The following is a 22,862-nucleotide window of genomic DNA, read 5'->3' as shown; positions in this document are numbered from 1 at the left end:
GGTGAAGCTTGGAAGAAGCTTGTCCGGTCTTGGGAGGTCCATTTGGGGTGGCTGAAGATGGGATGGGTATGCCAGAGTTAGTGAGGGAGAAAGTGGACAACCAACGACGTGGGATTAGAGGATGCGGCCCATGATTCCATCAAGCCTCGGTCGAATCTTTGAACCGTCTGATTCCTTGACGTGTGGCACAGTCGTACCCATCAGAGGCGTCTCGCCCACACTACGTAGGTAGGATTCTACATGCACACAGGATGCCTTGTGAAATGCTCTGCGGTATCACCACCTACTCCGAGGCTGACTTGGTGTTTTCATTTAATTGCCCACGTCGAAAATGAAACCGGAAACCGGCATGAGAGAAGCACTCAGATCAATTAGGACTTGGATATCCGGGTGTAACAAAAATGAAGAAATGATCAAGGTTGATCTGCAATGGCACGAGGAGCACGTGGCGGATTTCCTGCCGGTGCTGGCTTCCCGTCTGTCTCAAACAGTGATTCGATGCGATGAGTTGGACATCGGATCGGATCCACGCGTCACTTCACGGGAGACAGCGGCCCAACTGGGTGGATGAAATGCCATCACGTCCGAGTTACATCCTCTGAGAAATAGCTCGTCAGGCGTCTTTCAAGCCACAACTCCTGCAAGAAATCGTTGGCGGCTTCGCATTTCTCAAGCTGTCAAGGTCGTGCCGCTTCGCTCTCGCGTTTTACGGTGAGCCTACAGGGAGGCAGTTGCGGTGGACTGATCCTGTGGATGAGGCGCTGGAGGTTCTTCAGAAGAAGCAAATGCGACATTCTAGCGCCCGTTAGTCAGACTTTAACGTTATCTGGTGGCTGAAAGCCCCCCGCAATTGCTGCACGACGCCGCCGCCCGATCTGAATGGTGGCCTATCGTTGCTGGCGGATTGGCTGCACCTTGCCGAAGATCGATCGACCTGCCCGATGCAGCTGAACGGCCGTAGGCGTCGTATTGTACCTGTTTTGCCGCCCATTCAGCATTATGATGTTTAAGATTACCGTTTCAACTGCAATTACGTACACAAACAGTTCATGATTACGAGCATTTCACTTCAAATCTAGGGTCAGGAGTCTTCAAGGTCTCCATAAACATCACGCTTACGCTCATCTCTTTGGAAGAGTATGGCTCAGAAAGTATATACCTAGCCTCAACTTAAACAAGCGTCCCTACCTGACCGGAAGGCTTGATCTATTTTGTCGGTAAATATACTCTTTTACTAGAAGGGCGTTCGTCATATTCATCGCTTGTCTATGTTGCTATTCTACAGTTACTTTCCTAGAGTCCGTCGTAGATTTACAATTGTACAGTATAATATACATAAGGACCGCAACGGGGTGTCTACACGATCTGATTACTTCTTCCCCTTCTTCTCGTCCTCGATCGCAGCGGCTTCCTCTTCTGCAATCACAGCTTGGATATCTTCCTCAGCAAGCCAGTCCTTTACACTGTCGATGATTTCATCAAGCTTTTCTCCCCCAACAAGAACATTCGGCAGATTGTGCACGTTCAAACCACTCCGATGATCAGTACATCTGTCCTGGCTGTAATTGTAGGTCCGGATCTTGTCTCCTCGCGTGACCTGGCTCTTTGAAAGCACGCTGTTCCTCAGATTGTGTGCCAGTTCCTCCCTTGCTTCTTTGCGCTGCTGAGCAACTCTTGACCGCAGCAACCTCCATGCCCACTCTCGATTGCGGTGCTGCGACCGTGAGTCTTGCATGCTGACAACCGTCCCAGAGGGTATATGTGTGAGGCGAATAGCTGACTCCGTCTTGTTGACGTGCTGGCCACCCGCTCCCCGTGCCTTCATGGTCTCTGTGCGCACGTCCTGCGGGTTGATGTAGAAATCGCTCTCCGGATCGCTAAAGTCTGCGCTCTCTTCACTTTCATTCTCGGGAAACGACGGTAGAACCCATACCGCAACCGCGCTGGTATGTGTCCGCCCACTCTTCTCCGTTGAAGGGATCCTTTGAACCCTGTGCATACCAGCCTCTCCTCTGAATATATCGTATGCGCCGGTGTCCTGAACCTCAAGCACGGCTTCTTGTAGCGGGCTTTCACCATCCGAGCCGCTAGCGTCTCCCGCGCTATCCGACACCTCGTATTTCACAAGTCGCGCCCGGTAGCCCTTCCGCGAGCAATATTGTTGATACATCTTGACGAGCGTGTCCGCGAAGAATCGGCCCTCAAGGCCGCCGGGCCCAGGTCGAACTTCTAGCAAGCAGGGCATCGCCGCAAAACCATGCTTCGGCGTAAGGGATACACGGAGATTGTGTCCCAGAGTCGCGAGCTGTGTATTCGTAGATTCGAGCTCGTCTTCAGCAAGCTGACGCATTTCCTCGTCGCTGGACTGGAGCAGCCCCGTGAGCTCGGAGATGGACGCTTTCGCGGTCTCCCATTCTCGGAGTGCCAAGGCGACACCTGAGATCTCTCCGGCGCGCTTCGCGGTGGTAGTGTCGAAATCCGTCGCTAGGGCGGCGCTCAACTGTTGGTGCTCGGCCGCGAGCTTGCGCGCCCGGGCGAGGAGGACAGGAGGCAACGCTCCATTCGAGTCTACGTGCGAGGTTAGCGAGTGTCGCGAGAGCTCTGAGTCCAGCGAGACAAACCTGTGCTGGCTCTCCTGAGGAATTGGTTCCCTAAGGACCGGGGGAATGATCCCAGACAGCGTCTACACACCCATGGCGCAGCCAACATATTCATACATCGGCAATCGCACCAGTTAGGAGGGTGCGTCGACTTATATCAGAACATTTCGGGTGATCAAGTTCGCGAGAATAATTCTTAAGCTAATGCCTGCCGACAGAAGCTTCCCAAGCTAGGACCCCCGGGGTGCTCTTAGCTTCTACACGTGATGCACACGGTCAATGCTACAGAGGTGCCTTCCGTTGACTGAAAAGGATCGAGTGTCAAACAGAGACAAATTGGGAGAACCTCGTAATATAATACAAATAGTGTCTTTTTGAGCCTGGCTTGTAAAAATTAGGTTGACTGGCAAAGGAGCTTGTCTAGAGAAATCTGGCCAAGGTGATAAAGACCTGGAGATTGACTCACTCTAACAACCTCTAGGTGATATGGTTGGCGGTAAGGCGAATTGGGCCAAAATCCTTTTTTTCTCAGATTTTTGTTAGATTCACCCCACATTTCAATGAAGAAAATATGAGGTTAATACACTACCTACAGTACCTACAGCACCTACCTACCTACAGCACCTACCTACATACAGCACCTACCTACCTACAGTACCTACAGTACCTACCTATCTACAATATCTATAAGGCTCTTACCACTGTAGTTATAGGGCTCTTACCACTATAACGTAGGGTTAGGGTTAGGGTTATATAGTGCAACACTTTAGGTAGCTACTGTAGGTGCTGTAGGTGCTGTAGGTGCTGTAGGTGCTATAGAGTTAGTTAAATAATTTGATTAATTGAATTTTGATAAGGTTATGATAAGGATTTAATGAAAAGATGAGGAAAAAGTGAGTATACCATGAGGTAGTAGGGTAAATATAATCGAAAAAAATGATTTTGGCCCAATTCGCCTTATCGCCAACCGTAGGTGAGATTCAAAAAGTTATGCCCCGCGTCAATTGATTTTACCCCTCCAAACTTTCACCAATTCTCAGCGACACCACGACTGCAAACATACCAAACTCTGCGATTGCAGCTCAGATTTTCCTCGAGGAGACCGCATTCTTGTGCACTACCTTCGAAGTAGCGATTCGATTGCTTAGACAAAACGTGACGAGCTCTCAGCAGGATGACAGTCCCCAATAACGCTGAGGCTCTGTCTGAGTCACCTCTTCCCGCCTCGACAACGAAGCAGTCGGTCGATCCCTGGAACGTCCAGGGCGAGGTGAACGCAGATGGCACCGTTAAAGCCATTGACTACCTGAAGCTAGTGGAGGAGTTTGGCACCAGGGCTATTGACAAGGAGCTGCTGGAGCGTTTCGAGAAGGTCACGGGCCAGCGACCTCACCGGTTCATGCGCAGAGGCATTGTCTTCTCGCACCGAGACCTTAACCTGATCCTAGACAAGTACGAGAAGGGAGAGCCGTTCTATCTCTACACCGGACGTGGCCCGAGTTCGGACAGCATGCACATTGGACATACGGTCCCCTTCGAGTTCACGAAATGGCTACAAGATGTTTTCGATGTGCCCCTGATCATCATGTTGACGGATGACGAGAAATTCCTTTTCAGCGAGAAGCGGACGGTAGAAGAAGTAAAGGGCTATTCGCGCAATAATGCGAAGGATATCATATCGATCGGATTCGATCCCAAGAAGACTTTCATCTTCTCCGACTACGAGTACATGGGCGGCGCCTTCTACGAGAATGTAACTAGAGTAGCCAAGTTCATTACCCTCAACCAAGCCAGAGCCATTTTCGGCTTTGACGACTCCTCAAACGTCGGCAAATTTTTCTTTGGCGCAGTACAAGGCGCGACCTCCTTCGCAAATAGCTTCCCTCACATATTCGGCACCGACTCGAAGAGGACGCAAAAAATCTCATGCCTAATTCCATGTGCCATAGATCAGGATCCTTACTTCCGAATGACGAGAGATGTGGCGGCAAGATTGCACTTTGCGAAACCGTCATTGATTCATGCAAGATTCCTAGACGCTCTACAAGGACCAGGTAGCAAGATGTAAGTGGTGATCAGGCTGTATCTGTGAGTTTATTGTATTAATTGTGTTCTAGGTCCGCCAGCATCGAGACGTCAGCTATCTTCATGAAGGATACCCAGAAACAGGTCAAGGACAAGATCAACAAGTACGCCTTCAGTGGCGGCCAAGAGACGGTCGAGTTACACCGAGAGCTAGGTGGCAATCCTGATGTTGATGTGGCCTACCAATATCTGAACTTCTTCATGGATGACGATGAGGAGCTTGAGCGCATTCGCGTGGAGTACAAGGCAGGGAGAATGCTTACTGGGGAGATCAAGGGCATCTGCATAAAGTACCTTCAAGAGTAAGTCAGCCCTTGTGAGCGGACCGTCTCTCCTCAGTCCTGGATTTCTTTTTCTCTCTCACTTGCTGTTTCTTCGAATGCACAGACTAACTTCATCTCAGGTATGTGCAAGGTTTCCAAGACAGGAGATCTAAGGTGACGGACGAGACTGTTGATCATTTCATGGAGAGGCGCAAACTAGAGTACAAGGGCAACCCTCGCGCCCCAATAGTAGTTCCTGTCGTAGAATCCAAACCCGAGGGCTCAGAGGCAGCCCCTGAAGGAGAGGGCAAGTTGACGAAGAACCAGCTCAAGAAGATTGAGAAGCAAAAGCAAATTGAGGCCAAAAAGGCTCAAAAGGCCAAGGAGAAGGAAGAGGCTGCGGCTGCGGCTGCTGCCAAGCAATAGAACTTAGTGAAGATAGCTCTGGAGGAGAATGTTCTGTCTCGACAGGCCACTGCTGGACATGACGAGCGATCTCCACTGGGCCAAGAGATAGAACAATACTCAGCACGGACTTCTAATATCAACATGATGCTATGTGTAATGCAATGCGCTACGTTATCTAGGCTTTCAGCTCGTTCTTGGTGCATGCACGATAACGCCCTCTTGTCTGCAAGGTGATATGGTCGAGTAAAAGGCGTGCGTGGGACCCTCAGTATAAAATAACTTGCTCGTGACTCATGCCTAGCAACTCTGAATCGCCTGGCAGCCCATATTCACCGTCTCTTCAAGTACAACACCTCATTGGCTCCTTGGGGTCATTCAACACAACGATCGTCCGCGTTTTCATATTGAGAAGATGGGCTACACCCTATTCGTCGCAAACAAGAACTACTCATCATGGTCCATGCGACCATGGGTCCTAATGCGAGCCTTTGACATCCCATTTGAGGAGAAGGTCTACATGTTCGAACAGACCGAAGTGCAAGAGGCATTCAGCGATTTCTCCCCCAGCGGCAAGGTGCCTTGCTTGCACGATTCAAGCGTCGGGAAGAAGGGGCTCGCTGTCTGGGACAGCCTTGCAATCATCGAGTATCTCGCTGAACGAGAACCAGAGAAGGGCATCTGGCCAACCGAGGTGGTGAGCCGTTCATTTGCCCGATGCGCCGCTGCCGAGATGCATTCCGGCTTCAATGCCATTCGCAACGAGATGGGAATGAATGTTGGCATCCGTGTTGAGCTGGGCGAGCCGAGCAAGGCGCTAAAGAGAGATCTCGAGAGGCTGGATGCGCTGTGGACCGAGGGCCTCACCAAGTTCGGTGGACCGTGGCTTGCTGGCGACAAGTTCTCGGCTGCAGATGCATTCTTTGCGCCTGTTGCAACCCGTCTGCAGACCTATGGAGTGAACCTTAGTGAATTATCGATGACCTATGCGAAGAAGTTACTGGAGATGCCTGCATCAAGGGAATGGATTGAGGCGGGCACCCAAGAGACATGGCGGGATCCGGGACACGATGAGGAGGCTCTGATGGGAGGCAGGAAGCTGCTGGCTGATTACCGAAAAAAGGCATGACGAACCCAACATATCATGATGGATTCATGGATTTTGCGCATGGTTGGTGATGGGGAATTGCTCAAGATGACTTCAGTTATAAGACGAAGTATTGAAATGTTAATCGACTTTGAAAGTATGATCTCGGTCTTTCTACACCACCCTGTCGAAAGTCACGATCTTGACACTCTTGACAACGCCGTCCAATTGTGAGGGTGGAGAGAGCTCTGCGGTCTGCTTTGTCGACAATATGACCAGTTCCTCCGTATCAGGATCAGATTTCTCGATCCTCCACCCACTGCCACCCGGAAGTGATATACCTGCAACAACTTCTTCGACCTCTTTTCTCTTGTCACCTGGCACGACCCATCGCGTCAAGACTGTTGAGCTTTCTCTGATTTCCTCTGCCGGAAAAGTTGCCACACTCGGTAGTAACGCTGGGTCAACATGGAAAAGTTCAACGCCTAGAGGTGGCTCAACGAAGAACTCTATCATTTTGCCCATGACTGACTTGTTGTCATCGCTTGCGATCCACTCGTAGTGCTCCTCTGCAGTTGTCCAGTTCGTCACAATGCACGTCACATGCGGATCTTCGACACACTGCCAGTAATGAACAGCGCGGGCTTGGAAGTCTCTCTTCAAAGCCGCCTGAGCACGTTCCTGAGGATCAGCAAGCGCCTCTTCGCCATCCACATTCTCACAGAGCTGACGGTGGGCAGGGCTGTGAGCACAGTACCACTCATACTGCTTCTGAAGCGCCTCTGAAAATACCGCTCTGAACTGCTCCGATATAACGGGCTCTTTGAGCCTCAAGAGTGCGATTTCTGTGACAGGCATGATGACCTTGATGCACGATGAAGACTGGCAGACCAAAAAAAAGGGGGTCGTGGGAGACGGTGATTACCTAGGCAATTGAGCCAGTTGCTGACAAGCTAAATTAAAACCGCCTTTGTATCGTTAGAACCCGTCAATAAAGAGAGGTTTGAGTGTTTTAACTCAGAATTCTCCTTTTGCAGTTAGATTTAACTGAGAAAACGTGTTTCAGAAACATTTATTTGTAATGTACCGTAAATACGCAACATGAAGGATGCCTAAGTCCGGCCCGTGCCTCACTTTACACGGCTTTGGTGAAAGCCACCATGCGCCAAGCGTCAAACTCACTGACTGGTCTCAACCCTACGCACCACTACTTCATATGTATAAACTTGTTGGATTAATTCTAAGCACGATGTAGAACTCGGGTTCGTTAGCGAGGTATAAAGCTTATTTAAACTAGAGTAGAATGCACTTCAGAATAATTGTGTGGGTATTTTAGATGATATCAACTTCTCGAGTCTGGGCTTGATCAAATAGCTGATACTGTTTGGTGCATTCATAATAATCTATCCGCTCCATGGCATCAGGGTTGGCCCGAGAACGTCTTAGTACTATGCCCATCCTCTTGCCCACATCAGCTCCTTCGTGGGACACGTCGTATAATTGGAGAAAACAAGCCTCGATGCACACGTCCTCCCCAAGTTCTTGATACCACGTATCACAGTCTATCCAACATTCGCACTTTCCAGCTCAGGTATCAGCGCAAAAGACGGTCTGAATGACAATTGATCGAGATTGGGGAAATTAGCGGGCATGAAATATGCACCGCCGTCTCGATCTCGCTCTCTTGATGACATCCAGGAAGCGGCGACAATGGTGCCGAGCACCAGTGGCCCACGAATGATGAGGCACCCCTTGCTTGCACTGAACACATCTCGGCCGGGTCCATCATCCCAGAATAAATGTGCAATGCGGCACTCTGGATGTGGCTTGAAGATGCTGGCATCAGTGCGAAATTCTCTTTTCGGTATGATGTAGTCCCCTTCGTGCATTGACATACTAGCCCAGGACCAGCTTGGGACAGATCCAGCAGGATGTCTTATTGCTGAGATCGAGCGCAAAGTACGCTTCGAAACCCTCCACAGCAAGTGAAAGAGCAGCTGATCATAATCTTGAAGGGAAAACCCGGCGCAATATTGCAGCTTTGAGACGACGTGGAAATGACGCGCAATACCTGTCATGATGGGAGAATGAGCAGGGACTCTGCGAGATGATCCGATGTCTGGGATGGGTCTATCCGCAGCTGTCATAGTTAGTTGCAGTGGTATGGATCTTTCTTCTTGACCTAAAACTCACGAGACTGAAAAAAGATTTCACATTCTATGCGAGCAGAGTTACTAAGTGAACAGACCCATCTGGTTCTCTACTCAGGAAACATGGGTAAGAAAGTATGTTGAGGGGCCGCCCTCTGCGAAATCTTAAATGCGTCCACCACTTTTTGAAGCATCAAGCACATTCTGTGACTTTGAAGAACCTGGCGTCTCCGCTAGGAAAAAAATATTTGATGGCAGTCCAAATTAGCAGGCAAGTTTGACATTTTTCTGAGTTACCAAGTATTGTACGACCATCATTGGAAATCTTAGACTCCTTTCCCACTTGAGATCTCGACAGGTGCTGCACTTTGCCTGCTCAGCACCAATATCCGCCCACCATGGACGACGTGAATTGCTCGATAGTGGTACCTTTGCCGGAGGTTGAGCCATTGTATAGTAGAGACGAGAGAAACCTCGGCTGGAACAGTCTTTCTAGCTTCAGTTGTTTTACAACATCATGAGGCTCTTTGCAGGGCTTCGGCAGGAGCACCCAATACTGACACCACCTGAACTCGCCATTGCCAAGCCCTGCCATCATCTGTTAGTGTACTCCATTTCAACTTCGGAACAATGATTATTTGATACCTCCGGAATGGCTTTAAACACCAGTAGCTTACAATATCTTGTCTTCAAGCTTGGTCTTTCTCCAATATATGGGGAGAGTTGAAAACAACAGACCCATTGTGAAATTGATACGTGGTAGGTAAAGTGATAGGTGGCTCATGCCATTGACGTAACGAGATGAATCGCTTAAAACATCTCAAATATCACCAACGAATCTACCTGATAGTCATCTCAATAACGAAAGCCCGGAGTGCGGGCCGCTATGCTAGGAGCATTGGGATCGAAAGTACTCAAGGTATGGAAAAGTCTTTCAACGGGCAAGGTAATCACTCTGGTAACAGAGGCTCTAAATCATGAGGTCCAAGTAACGTACGCCACGGCAATAATTAGGTAACAGATGGCAAAGCGCCGGGAGTATGAAGAAGCACCACCTAGAAATCAACCTTACCCACCTCTTCACCCCCGCTTGGCTCGCTCTTGCCCGCATGTAGAAGCTGGAGGCCGTTTCCGAGTACCGGGACTCGCCCCTCGGGAGAGAGTGAACGATAAGGCGTGCTTGCTCGGCGGAGAAACCAACACACACAGAGAGACGGAGACAGTTCGGGGGGTTGGTGTTATCGACATGCTGAGGGGTCGTGTAATCTTTTCGTTGCGACTGGCTCATCAGGTCCGCAGGCATGTGCAGACGGCTATTCAAAAGCCGATGGCGCGCCCTGTGGAGTTCGCCGATAGCTCGACGACTGTGAGTGACGGGAGACTAAATAGACCGACGAACGGGCTGGCGTCAATTCATTATATTGCCTTTTCACATTTCCCCAATTGATTAAGCTACGCTCGCTGGAACTGATCTGGTTGATTCGTTGGTGTTATATTTACTTTGCCCCTTATCGACATCATCTTCATCCTCCTTGTCAAGGATGCCCCTCACAACACCCTCAGTCTTTCCCCCGCCGTCGCAAGTCCCGGTCAAGTTCCCCAGCAGGAGGAGTGTTGTGCACAGTACCAAGGGAATTGTTGCTTGCACACAACCTCTGGCGGCGAAATGCGGCATAGACATTCTGGCCGCGGGTGGCAATGCTGCTGTAAGTCGAATTCTTCATTAAATATAAGTTGGTCTAACATGAGGAATAGGATGCCGCAGTTGCTGTTGGTAAGAGAGAATGAAATCGTAGAATCCATTATTAAGAGGGTCTAACACTGGTACAGCGGCTGGTATGAATTTGACCGAGCCATGCTCAACAGGCATTGGTGGTGACATGTTTTGTCTCTACTACGATGCCTCAACGGGCAAGGTGTCTGCCTTGAACGGCTCTGGACGAGCAGGAGGCAAGTGCACCCTGGAGACGATCCGTTCCTCCCTTGGTCTCAAGGACGGACAGCAAGGCAAGATCCCCATGGACAGCGTCCACGCTGTCACTGTGCCTGGCGCGCCTGCGGGATGGGTTGACACCGTCGAGCGGTTCGGCAGCGGCAAGTTGAGCATGGAACAGATCCTGGCACCGGCAATTGAACTCGGCGAAAAGGGCTTCCCAGTATCTGAGTTGACTTCTTGGTTCTGGAATCGTTCCGAGAAGTTGCTCCGTGCTGCGTCGCCAAATTTCGCCGAGATGTTGAAGAAGGACCCCTCTGCGCCGGATGGAGTTCGCGCACCTAGACCAGGAGATATCATGAAGAACCCTACGCTGGCGAAGACTTTCCGGACTCTAGCTACCGAGGGTAAGAAGGGGTTCTACACCGGTAGAATAGCTGAAGAGCTTGTCAAGGTTGTGAAGGACCTAGGCGGTCATCTTGAGGTCGAAGATCTCGCGCACCATCTCGAAGTGGGCAGTGAACCGGTCGAGCCAATTTCCCTCAAGTTTCGTGGTCAAGGACTCAAGAAATCCCTAAAGCGAGACAGCAACGGAGACCTCAAGAATGGTGAGTCTAAGGACGTTGGTGTTGAACTCTGGGAGCATCCTCCAAACGGACAAGGCATCGTTGCCCTGATGGCCCTCGGAATCATCCAGGAGCTCGAGGCGCAAGGCAAAATCCCTACATTCACCCCTGAGGAGCACAACAGCACGCTATATATCCATGCCATCGTCGAAGCTCTGCGCATTGCCTTTGCCGATGCCAGCTGGTACGTGACGGATCCGAATGTCGAAAAAGTGCCTTCCGCGAAGCTTATTTCCCGGGCATACCTTGCAGAGCGGTCTCAGCTCTTTGACCCCAGCAAGGCATCCGACATCCTGAGCCATGGCGACCCATACAAATCGCCTGCGTTGCAGAGCAGTGACACGGTGTATTTTTCCGTGTCCGACTCTCAGGGCAATGCCATCTCGTTCATCAATTCCAACTACGGTGGCTTTGGCACTTGCATCATCCCCAAGGGATGCGGCTTCACGCTTCAAAACCGAGCCGCAAACTTCAGCCTCGACAAGGACCACCCCAACGTCATCCAGCCGCGGAAACGGCCCTACCATACCATCATCCCTGGCCTGGTGACGAATTTGAGCGATGGATCTCTGCACAGCGTCTTTGGTGTGATGGGTGGCTTCATGCAGCCACAGGGACACGTCCAAACGCTCCTGGGCCAGATCGTGGGTGGTCTTAACCCACAACAAGCCCTTGACGCGCCCCGTGTGTGCATAGGAGCCGGAATGCCCGATGCAGGCAACGTCTTTGATCGAACTGTATATGTAGAAGAGGGCATGCCTGCAGAGACTGTGCAGGGGCTACGGGAGCTTGGTCACAATGTCGAGGTCGTCACGGGCATGGGCCGATCTTTGTTTGGTCGAGGCCAGATCATCCGGTGGACGCTGGACACTATAGACCAGATTGGAGTCTGGTCTGCTGGTAGCGACATGAGAGGAGACGGAGCCGCATACCCAGCCTGAGTTGTCGTTTGAACGAGAAACATAGATGTGTATAGTGTACAGCGCTAGTGATGCAGGATCTTCAATATCCAGTCTATAATTGTACTCCAGCTCAGCATGTTCTTGCCGCACCGTGAGTTGTAAAGGGGATGAGGTATTATACAGAGAAGCCTTCAGTCGTACATTCATCAAGTTCACAGGATGACACTTCAGCCGCTTAGTCTACTCCGTCTTCTCCTCTTGAGCCTCTGGCGGCGCCAGTACCTTCTTGTCCTCAAACAGCTTTGCCAGCTCTCCGTTCTGGTGCATTGATACTAGAATATCGCAACCGCCAATGAACTCCTTGTCGACGTACAGCTGGGGGATCGTGGGCCAATCGGAGTACTCCTTAATACCTAGATACCAACGTGTGAGCCTCTTGCTATCATACAGTAGCGCATAAGTGATCTCGATCCTTACCTGATCGCAGCTCTGCGTCTTCGAGTACATTGAACGCGGCAAACTTGGCCGGGTCAACCCCTTGCAGACCGAGGATCTGGATGCTGGCGCGCGAGAAACCGCACTGTGGTGTCTCGGGGGTGCCCTTCATGAACAGCACTACCGGCGCCGATGATACGGCCTTGTCAATTGCCTGGCGGGTCTGATCGGAGAGGAGTCGTCGTTGCGCAAGCGACAGCATCGGGGAGTATTTGAAGGCGGATGCGGCCGGGCGAGCGGCGGCCTGCCGGAGCAGTTGCTGAGGATTGTTAGCATTGCAAAAGGTCGTGATCGCACTGGGTAGTATCACGTACAGAGGAGAAAAGCGACCGTGAGATCATCTTGGCCACGTGTTCTGGGTCGGTTCAAACAACGTTGAGCTGAGAATGCCGCTTGAGACTCTTGACAAATTCAAGTTGACGATGTCGCCCGAGGTCAATTTAAAAAAAAGCAGATGATGTAAGGACGCGGCCGTGTGGCACGGATTTGTGATCGATAAGAGCTCGCGCCACAGACCTACAGGTGATCGTCCAGGGCTGGGGGGCAACCTTAGCCCGCCCGAGTAAGTGAATTAGCGGACTCCTTACTGGCTCTCATCCTCCGATGTCCAGCGCCTCCTTCCCCCGGAGCATACCGGTCATCGGCAATCTCGCAGGTGCATTCTAGGGCGCTGCCACAGCACGGTACCCCGCCATATCTCATGCACAGGTCAGACAACGTCACGCAATGATCCTCCTCTCGAAAGCTTGTCTTCGTTGACTGCTGGACCAACCGTCGAGCTGGGAAGACTTGCAGAACACCACAGTCGGAGGAAGCGGGAGTAATGTGATCGTCGAAGTTTGCTGCTTCGTTGAGTGACGGTACGATATATGCTTCCGGAATCGTAGAAAACGGCCGTTTTTAAAGCGTCACACCTCGGTTTGTCAGCTGCTCGAATAGTACAGATACTTCTCCTCCTTTATCCCTTTTCGCCGACAAACGGAAAGATCGCATACCACCCGATAATTTTACAAACTGTTGATAAAGGACTTGTCTTGGCTCTCTCCAATCGACTGATATAGGAATATTTCCATTTGTGAAAGTAAGGTTGAAGACGCAGCGGTCCAGTGCTCACAAGGAGGAGCTTGGGCTCTGACAACCACAACCACACTTCACCACCACACAACAACCCCCACAATGCTACAAGCAATAAGCGGCGAACATGATTCGCATCACAACACCACGGTGCGGAACTCTCTAGCCTCTCTCACAGCCTCCCGGACAGATGGCAAGAAGCATCTTCTTTTGGCAGCCTGTAAGCAACTCTCGTAGTTACCACTCCCTTCTACAGCACATATCTGAAGTCCCTCTGTAAAACTCTAGCCAGAGACATCACCCTACTCTCTCTTGTTCCCAGAACGCAAAATAGTAACTTACAAATCACAGCCGGCTCCGTGGCAACGATCAAGATCCCCGAGATCATCAAGGCCCTTAGCCCCTACTCCCCCGGGCTCTCGATCCGGGTCATCCTGACGCAGTCGGCGCAGCACTTCCTGGCCGGCCAGGCCGCCGAGCAGCCGACCGTCTCGTCGCTGCTGGACCTGCCCGGCGTCGACGCCGTGTACGACGACGCCGCCGAGTGGCAGGAGCCCTGGCGGCGCGGCGCGGGCATCCTGCACATCGAGCTGCGCCGCTGGGCCGACGTCCTGGTCGTCGCTCCGATGTCCGCCAACACGCTCGCCAAGGTCGTCAACGGGCTGAGCGACAATGTAAGCCGCTCTCTTGTGCATCTTCCGTATTGGCCCTCGAACATTGTGTTCCCGGCTAACTCTAGATTTCTCAGTTACTAACAAGCGTCATCCGTGCATGGGACACGGATGGCAAAGTCGACGGCGTCAGAAAGCGTATTTTGGTAGCTCGTAAGTGGTCTCATATCCCCTCATACATCGCAGAGAAGGCATTCCTATCGCGGTATTCTGGTTTGGGAGCCCAGCGACCATCAAAACTTCAAAGCTCTTTTCCAGAGGCGTAGCCTTCCCAGGACCCCTTTTCGCCTTGTGATATCATAGATGCTGATATTGAGCATCTAGCTGCAATGAACACCGCCATGTGGCAGCACCCCATCACAGCAAAGCAGATACGTGTGCTGGAGGAAGACTGGGGCATCAAAGAAGGGGCGGCCGACACCGAGCAAGGCTGGTTCGAAGTATTGAGACCGCAAGCGAAGATACTGGCCTGTGGGGACATAGGAGGCGGCGGAATGAAGGAGTGGAAGGAGATCGTGGAAGTGATCAAGGAGAGAATGGGCTTGGGTTCAGGCGGACAAGCCGCGTGAATTCATTTTTCGATTAGTTGAATTAAAAAGGCGTGGGCATGAGTACGAGCTTTCAGAACACCCATTTTGGAATTACTTAGGTGTCAAACGAGATGGTACAGCCAAGAGGTTAGATACTTGTCTGTTTTATTCGAGAATCTCTATTCTCTGCATATAATATTACAAAATGAACATGTGGACCACTTGGTGTAATCCAGCAAGTTTTGTCACAGTCGGCACCGAATCATGATCAACTGATCATCCCTTCCAAACACTGCAAACGCCGCCCCTCCTGGTTGCAATGCAATTTCTGAATGTCAAAATTCATTTCCAGTTTTGAAAGATGATGCTTCCTTCCTTTCACAATGTCCGAACTCGAGACTAGGTCTCATGCAATTACCTTCACAACCGACGCCCGAAGATGAAAATGACAAGAGGAATCGTAAGTGGTGCGAGAATGGTAGTGAAAGCTCTCAAGAGTAAGTCCAGAGAAGCAGCGTAAAACACACTGCAAGATTGACTTCGACACACAAAGTTACATGATAGTCGGTACAATGCTATCTTCCGATATGATATGGTTCGGAGGATAGAAATCTAGTCGTGACGGAAAGTGCACTTATCGCCCTTGTTACAGGTTCCGTTTGCCCAGAAAACACAGGGCTTCGTACCGATCTTATCACGATTAATGCCACGGAGATGAGGTGGGATGGTGTTGTTGTTAGAGGTTGATGACTTGGCTCCTGCATGGGAACCGGAGGTAGATCGAGAGCCTGCTGTCTGGGGTTTTTGCTGGCGCTGTTGATCGTAGCCTGGAGCACTGGCAGCCTGGGCGTTGTTGTTCGATTGTGGTTGTCCAGCCGCCCATTGTGCCATTGCCGTCATGTAAGCTGCATAATTAGGATCGTTGGGGTTGGGCACACTTGCAGCCTGTGCGTTCTGGTATGGTTGTGAAACTTGAGGTGAAGTTGCAAGTCCAGCCAAGAGAGCTTGTAGCTGAGGATCAGCGTTAGCAGCAGCAGGTGCTGGTGCTCCTTGTTGCCCAGAACCCAGAGCCGACAATAACGCCTGTAACTGCGTCTGGTCGGCTGAGATTTGTCCGGCAGGAGGTTGTTGAACAGGTTGGGCTTGTTGATACATGGATTGGTAGTACTGGGCCCAGGCATCCTGTTGCTGATTCGTAGCTTGGTTCTGTGGCTGGTTGAATTGTGCATAATATGCGAGAATCGCAGCCATATCGCCTTGATTATTTGCCATGCTAGCAGGTGCCGTGCCTTGAGGTTGAGAGAGTTGGGCAGGGGCATTTTGCGTCCGAGATTGCTCCTCATGAGCACGCTGCCTGTCCTTGTTAAAGCCGTAATACCATTCATCGATCCTAGTTTGGTCGCCGGTGAGCCAGGCTGGAGGCTCTGTAGGCGGGAATGATTTGCCGCGCAATTGTTCAACAACCGCCTCGACCGCATCTGCGGCTTTCTGCACCTCTGGAGTCGCATAGTCATTTCGTCTATGGGTCTTGGGATAAGTGGGGTTGTACGGATCCGGGTCTACCCACTGCTTGAGCTTGTCAGAAGTAAGCAGTGCATAGACCTGCGCATCTCTTGATGCCGCGGTCGCGTGAGGGTCCGGCACTGCAGATCGGCTTAGTTGCTGCGCAGAGCCTTGGGAGTTCTGCTGAGCCATTGAGCCCAGATTGTTGAGAAGAGCCGTGGCATCAATGTCGGAACCGGACGATTGCTGCCCATGAGATGCCTTTTGTTCTTCCACTCTTCGCACAGCATTGTACAAGGCCCAGGAAAGACCCATATGAGCGGTCTCGTTCCATCTGCGCTGAATTTCTTGATGATCGGCAACGCTGTTGACAACGGAGACCCCTGCAGAAGTGGCATTGTCGCGGTCCTGCTGAGAAGGCGGAGGCGGCGACTTCGGGGTTGGAGGAATATCGGCTGGGTCAGTATAGATGACCATAAGCTCGCGGTTCTCTCGTTCGGCAATATAATCCTGTTGCGGAGTGCGAATGGCTTTATTACCACCGCGATTAAGGAATGAATCTTCTCGCTTGTCCTCTGGAATAGTGGCGAAGCTGACTCCAAGAGGCTCGAACCACGGACGATAGGGAATCTCCTCTTCCTCATCCTCATCAAGCTTCATGCCTTGCTTGAGGACCATGCCTTCTGACCGGTCATCGCGGGCGTCTCGGATCATATTTCCAGCTCGGCCTTCATCTTCGCCAATATCCTTGTGAAAGATGCGGACCTGTGTCAACTCGTCGCCTTCCTTCCAACTGACCCGCAATTTGCGACGCTGCTCCCTACGAAGACGACGCTGTTTCTCCTCTGGGGTCTCTGGTGTTTCATTGCCAGAGTCAGGTGTTGCCACCGATTGCGCAGCCTTAGCAGCTTTAGGCTTGGAAATCTCCTCTAGCAAGGCACCCAATTTGGACGAGCTTGACTGAGATGCATCGCTCCTAGAAAGATCGGGCTTCTTGATCTTGGCTGGGTCGGATTTCTTGAAGGACGGTAGTTTTGCCATGTCCGGTTTAGTGGCATCTCCTTTCGTGAGAACAGGTTTAGGAGCTGGCTTAGCAACCGGCTTCGATTTGCCAGGAAGGAGCGCGGATCCAGACCATATCTTGCCTTGCGAGGAAGGAGCGGGATTTGCGGTACTTGCAGATTTGGAGGTGGGGGGCTTGATGGTGCCTTGTGCAGATGAAGTCGTGGGTGGCTCGGCAGCGAGTTTCTTGACGTTTCTTGAATCTGGTTCTTCATCGCGAGGTCGCTTCGCAGAAGCAGGCTCGGAAGAGACTCGAGTAGCCGATGATGGCTTCTTCTTTACGAGATCGGCGGGGCCCATCTTCTTGGCGACTGTTGTAGAGGGCTGCTTGGTTTGTGATGATGCAGAGGAGGCTTTGATGCCTTCTGCTGCAGGTTGCTTCTCTTTATTCAGTGCGCTTCTAGCAGCCGCGTTGTCCGCGATTGCTTGGATCAACTCCCTTACTTCTTCGTCGCCCTTTTCAAGAAATTTCTCCTTGACTTTTGGCCAGTTTGTCTTGCCAAGAAGCTCATTCGTAATCGTCTTGCTATGTGACATCAGACGGAGGACGGCTCTGGCAAAATCTCCGTTGTGATCACCAATATTATTGCCCACGCGTAACGCGCTTGTGAGATCCACCACGAGCCTCTGATTTCCGCCTAGATTTGCCAGCACTTGGGAATCGCCCTTATCCTCAGCAGCATCTATAGCGCGGTATAAGGGAGGCGTTTTTGAGATCACCTCACTCTTCAAGCGATTGATTTCGGAGGAGTCTTTCTTTGCTTTTCTAGCCTTATCCAGCTCATCACTGGCAGATTTCACCGGGACCATGAGCCTCCTGACCAAATCTCCTAGGTGAGCGATTGCGACACCCACCCTGGTGTTTATAGCTTCAGCAGAGGTGACTCGATCTAAATCAACAATCTGAAGCGCATCCCAGGCAGCGGCTTCATTGGGGTCTTCAGGCCGAGTGTCACTTTGGACCTGCACAGCACGCTGAATTAGTATACCATATACTTAGAGCTGCGTCGCAATACAAGAAATTGAATGTACTTCAGGGGCTACACGCCTCCTCGCCTACAATAGAGCCAGGCAACACGCCAGGATCTCGAGATCAAAAAAGTCGATGACATTATTAAGGAAATGAATTACGCTTACAATTTCTTCGCTGTCCTGGTTGTCCTGGTCCTCATTTGCAGTGGTAGGCTTCTCTGAACCTTTGATTGAACCTTTGATTATAGACCTGTACTGCGCAGGGAGTGGGTCACCTAGATGCCGTTAGATGTATGTCTTTTCGAAGTCTGGAGTTGAGGATTTTTTACCGAGTAGATCCTTGAGTTGCTTCTCTAAAGCTCGGCGTTCTTCCGTGGGCGCCTGCTGATACTGATAGATGAGTTCACAGGGCAATAATCGCTTTTGAGGAAAGCACATCCCTAGCTTCTTGTCGGGGTCAACCGCAACAGGGTTGAAGGGACGAATGTGCTTCGGCACATTTGCGGCGCTGATGGTCCGCTTCTCAAAGGCAACAAACAATGAGCCTGTCGTCTTGGCATTCTCTGACTGAACTGCCGCGGATGTGAAGTCTGGAAGAACCCGAGGCAACGGAAGATTGGGTATCTGGCGAGGCGGAACCGGCAAGGGGGTTGGAACACTGCGAATGAAGCCACCATCTTGGGAGGCTAACGCAGGGGTACTCGCAGGCTGCACCACCTGCTGGGTGCCTACCCGGCTAGCTGGGTGAGGCTTGGAAGTTCTTGCAACTGCTGGTACATTGACCTGTTTCTGCTGCTGCTGCTGTTGCTGAACATAGGCGGGACTCGGAGAGGCACTCTGTGGAGGCAATTGAAGTAAGGTGTTGGCCGGTGCAGGGCTGTAGTGGCCTGAGAATGGCGCAGTGTTCTGCTGTTGCAGGGGCGTACCTCGACCGGATTGAGGGTGGTTGGCTCCTTGATTAATACCACCCGGAGGCGATTGCTGGATGTACGTAGTCGGCTGTTGCGAAGCAAAGGGCTTTTGAGGACTTTGCCATTGGGGCTGTGTTGTTCGAACATCGGCAGTCTCTCGCTGGGGCGGAATGGGAAAGTGTGCATGTCCACTTGGGGTCGGAGTGGAATGAGGCTCAGGGTTCGGGGTCAAGGACATTGGTCCAGGTCCTCTATGACCAGGATACGGAGTTGCTTGCCCAAATGGCGAGTCATCACGGTGTGAATTCTGCATCGTGCCACTCGAGTACTGATTAGTGGACTCCGGCCGGTTCCAGACAGGTTCGATGTGGCCAGGATGGAGATTATTCGGCATGGTGTCATTTACGAAATGGCTGGGAGCTGGGGCATATTCGTCGTGCTGTTGAGGAGCAAGGGCGTTCCCGTTCGTGAAGCCTTGGTGCTGGATATATTGGGATTCATACGGATTGTCTTGGTAAGGCTGGGCACCTCCCGTGGGAAATCCGTTGCTAGCGGCAAACGCAGAGCCATGATCAATACTCGATGAATATTGGTGACCGACAAAGTCATGGGTGCTTTGGGGCTGTGTAGGTCGTCCTCCAGCGGGGGCAATGTACTGTGCATTTGGGCTGAGAGGTTGCCCCTGGCCGAGCGAGGGATTAGTGCTTTGAGGATAGGCGAAAGCGGCATTGGTATATGGCTGGGTTGAGGTAGGACGACTCCCTCCCTGTCCATCATATCCCGGGTAACCGTGACCTGATTGCGGGTTCGCATCTGGAAGACTGAACTGATGCAGATTGGGGTCGAGGTTCGGATCCAGGATCAAGTCGTCGAACTGATCGTGGCCGCCATTTCCAGGGAAGTCGCCTGGATACGAGCTCCAATCAAACAAGCCGTTTCCAGGTGCCTGCGCCATAGTCGTCGCCAATTTAGACAGAATCACTTGTCGGCGAAGGCTCAACGCAACCAGGAGGATAAAGGGGAAACAGCGACACGTACTCGAGAGCTACGGCGCCCAGAGCAGCGCGAAGCCCTCGACAAAAAGACCCCAAGAACACTTTGCTTTCAAGTCAGTCAGATATGTGAAAGCTCGACAATGTCTCTCAAGTCAAGTCTTTGTCACTTGTTTGCCTCGTGGGTACAAAGGGGGGATATGATGAAGGGTATCACGTGAGAGTCACGTTACTGAGGGTTGTTGTGTGGAAAATGGAGGGGCGTGTGAATAACAGTTTTGTGGGGGGTTTATAACCGGATCCCAGAGTGGGATAAATTCGGCCCGGCGACCTAATGATGCACGCTAAGCCCGACTAGGAAGTCGACGCTAGGCAAGGAGGGGTAGGATGCAGGCGACCTAGGACGAAAGGAGTATCAGCGACCAGGAACATGAGAAAACAGTGATTTTGTGAGCCAGAGCGCAACGTGAAGAACTTTGGTAGGGGAACGATGGATGGATGGGCTATCAGCGGCCACGCTGCGTGCGACAAGCTGCATGGCCAGCCAACAAGACAGATCCACAGCAGCAGCAGCAACAGTAAGAGCCAGGAACAGTTGCAAGACGATCTTTAGACGAGCTGTTTTTTTTGAAGAGCAGCTCTTTGATGGAGGGTTTCGGGGCCTGGGTCCTGAGCAGAGGATCTAGAGGGTGCGGGAGCCATTAGAGTGGCGGGTCAGTGTGGTCGCGCGCTTCGATGTTCGCTCCCGCATTCAGCAGAGTGATGATGCCTGCAGCTGAAGTGTGCGCCCCAGCCAACAAACACGACCCTTGGCCCATGACAGTGTATATCGATTTGCCGTGAAGCTGCTGCGACCAAGAGCAACGAATGTCCCTGTCTCTTGACTTTTCAGAATGTTCGAGGATTGCTTGTTTCGCCATCTGTCTCTATCACTGACTGAATGACTGCCTGATTGATTGATTGACTGTTGCAACCCTCCTAGATCCATGCAGGCTGATGAAGTGGGTGGTGCGACTCTCTCATTCTCTCAATTGCAAGCCACGCTGGCATCGAAACAAAAGTCAAACCCTAGCCATCCATCCATCCATCCATGGACGAGAGCTGCAACATTGAGGCTTAATCGACTGTTGCAAGCAGGCTGTCCATATTCAGACAATTTTGAGGCCATTTAGTGGCAGTATTCTGGCTGCGGTCCTCCAGTCGAGCTGCACCGCTATCTCCCGTAAATGGGAATTTCTTAAGCGTTACTCTCCCGGAGTCTGCTTGGACAGGACACCATTTCTCACCGTCCACCTGCTCCTGCTGTCTCTCGCACTCTCCAACGCGCAAATTATGGGCTGCGGCATGGAAAGCGGTCGAGAAGCGAGCATGCAACAATTTCAAGAGTGATAGGATACAGTGTTGCTGTGCATGTGACATGCTGCGCTGCGCTGCGCTGTGCTGTGCTCAGTGCGTTTGAAGGGAGGAAGGGGAAGTGGAAGGGAGTGAGGTGGGTGGTGATGGTGATGCATACCCTTAGATCAGAGAACCTGCCCACGAAAGCTTATCCTTCCTACGCCGCGACGGCTGCCTCATCATCTCTCTGCTTCGTCACGGACGAGAGAAAGACATGGCGATTACAGGAAAACGTTGTTCTGGTAGTTGAGGGACTCAGAAGGAAACGGTAGAGTGCAGTTTGTCTATTTGAAGAGGCCAGAAACCAGAGGCCGCGCCTGAAGAGCGACGGTCGCAAGCAGCCAGAGACAGAACCAGCAGCAGCCCTATCGAACCAATTACTCCGATCAAAAACGACAATGTGATGAGTCTAGTTGGTCTAGAGAAGAAGATCCTGCGCCGTCTGGGGACAATTAGAGAGCGTGCGAGATGGCCTTTGCGTTTGTTGTCTATCGAGTTGATGATGATGGAGATGGAGAGGAGAGGATGCAGGAGGGAGGAGCGAGGGTCCGACGGGATGTCGTTGTTGCAAGGAAGAAAAGTTGGTCATTGTTTCCCAATCAGCCGCCCCAGCAATCAAAGACGGCGGTCCAGCCACAGCTCTCAAACCAAAACTACAGGGCAGCTGGCCAGCGCCTAAGTCACTGAGGTCACCTGGGACAGGACACCAGTCCATCCGTCCAAAGCCAAATTTAGTGGCAATAATAGTGGCGGCTGGGCTGGAATGAACATGGTCATAGCGTTTCCTTTCACTGACTTGTGTGCTCGGCTTAAGCTTAGAACAGCCAAGTGCTTCGCCCGGATAGGGCGTTACAATGCCACCGAGGCCCCGATGCCAATCCGTACCTTGACTTCATCTGCAGGTGAAGCTTCGCAGTCAGCTGTCCCACCAAAAGTGAAGCTCCTATGCAAGTGAAAGCTGTCAACAAGGTGCACCACATAGGTATCCATAACTCCAGGTAACCACGGCATTACCCATCTCAATTCTGCGACCCATTCCCTCCAGTGCACCCGTCCAAGAGTTTACTGAGAAGTGATCCTCAACCTGTCCTGGCCTGTTCGTCGATACTGGATACAGGCAGTTCCCAGCACGATTCTTGTCGCATTTCATCAAGGACCTGTTGGCCTCGAGACTTGCCGACGAACGGCAGCCCGACATAGCAGAAG

At 51.6% G+C, this 22,862-nt stretch overlaps 7 protein-coding genes across 7 annotated transcripts; 4 read left to right on the top strand and 3 right to left on the bottom strand.

Annotated features, from left to right (window-relative positions):
• Positions 1-1,369: 1,369 nt before the first annotated feature.
• Positions 1,370-2,719, bottom strand: UCRPA7_1895 (putative peptide chain release factor 1 protein; the record flags this gene model as incomplete). Its single annotated transcript, XM_007914474.1, has 2 exons — positions 1,370-2,568; positions 2,692-2,719. The coding sequence occupies 2 exons, from the start codon at positions 2,717-2,719 to the stop codon at positions 1,370-1,372; spliced, it is 1,227 nt and encodes a 408-aa protein (XP_007912665.1).
• Positions 2,720-3,774: 1,055 nt separating this feature from the next.
• On the top strand, positions 3,775-5,374 carry UCRPA7_1894 (putative tryptophanyl-trna synthetase protein; the record flags this gene model as incomplete). The annotated part of the gene is made up of 3 exons (XM_007914473.1): positions 3,775-4,664; positions 4,718-4,987; positions 5,089-5,374. 3 exons carry the CDS (start codon positions 3,775-3,777, stop codon positions 5,372-5,374), a joined length of 1,446 nt encoding a protein of 481 aa, XP_007912664.1.
• A 394-nt stretch (positions 5,375-5,768) lies between these two features.
• On the top strand, positions 5,769-6,482 carry UCRPA7_1893 (putative glutathione s-transferase protein; the record flags this gene model as incomplete). Its single annotated transcript, XM_007914472.1, has 1 exon — positions 5,769-6,482. The coding sequence occupies one exon, from the start codon at positions 5,769-5,771 to the stop codon at positions 6,480-6,482; it is 714 nt and encodes a 237-aa protein (XP_007912663.1).
• A 3,649-nt stretch (positions 6,483-10,131) lies between these two features.
• UCRPA7_1892 (putative gamma-glutamyltranspeptidase protein) lies at positions 10,132-12,090 on the top strand (the record flags this gene model as incomplete). The annotated part of the gene is made up of 3 exons (XM_007914471.1): positions 10,132-10,296; positions 10,346-10,364; positions 10,421-12,090. 3 exons carry the CDS (start codon positions 10,132-10,134, stop codon positions 12,088-12,090), a joined length of 1,854 nt encoding a protein of 617 aa, XP_007912662.1.
• A 201-nt stretch (positions 12,091-12,291) lies between these two features.
• Positions 12,292-12,887, bottom strand: UCRPA7_1891 (putative monothiol glutaredoxin-5 protein; the record flags this gene model as incomplete). Its single annotated transcript, XM_007914470.1, has 3 exons — positions 12,292-12,464; positions 12,529-12,805; positions 12,861-12,887. 3 exons carry the CDS (start codon positions 12,885-12,887, stop codon positions 12,292-12,294), a joined length of 477 nt encoding a protein of 158 aa, XP_007912661.1.
• Positions 12,888-13,722: 835 nt separating this feature from the next.
• UCRPA7_1890 (putative phosphopantothenoylcysteine decarboxylase protein) lies at positions 13,723-14,860 on the top strand (the record flags this gene model as incomplete). Its single annotated transcript, XM_007914469.1, has 4 exons — positions 13,723-13,840; positions 13,972-14,294; positions 14,369-14,444; positions 14,616-14,860. The coding sequence occupies 4 exons, from the start codon at positions 13,723-13,725 to the stop codon at positions 14,858-14,860; spliced, it is 762 nt and encodes a 253-aa protein (XP_007912660.1).
• Positions 14,861-15,433: 573 nt separating this feature from the next.
• Positions 15,434-17,923, bottom strand: UCRPA7_1889 (putative c-x8-c-x5-c-x3-h type zinc finger protein; the record flags this gene model as incomplete). Its single annotated transcript, XM_007914468.1, has 1 exon — positions 15,434-17,923. The coding sequence occupies one exon, from the start codon at positions 17,921-17,923 to the stop codon at positions 15,434-15,436; it is 2,490 nt and encodes an 829-aa protein (XP_007912659.1).
• Between the last annotated feature and the right edge of the window lie 4,939 nt (positions 17,924-22,862).

This window comes from Phaeoacremonium minimum, assembly GCF_000392275.1.
Source record: "Phaeoacremonium minimum UCRPA7 unplaced genomic scaffold PA7_03_scaffold_139, whole genome shotgun sequence".
Classification (NCBI taxonomy): domain Eukaryota; kingdom Fungi; phylum Ascomycota; class Sordariomycetes; order Togniniales; family Togniniaceae; genus Phaeoacremonium; species Phaeoacremonium minimum.
Note: the sequence above shows the minus strand (reverse complement) of the source record. Positions and strands in the feature narration are given on the sequence as shown.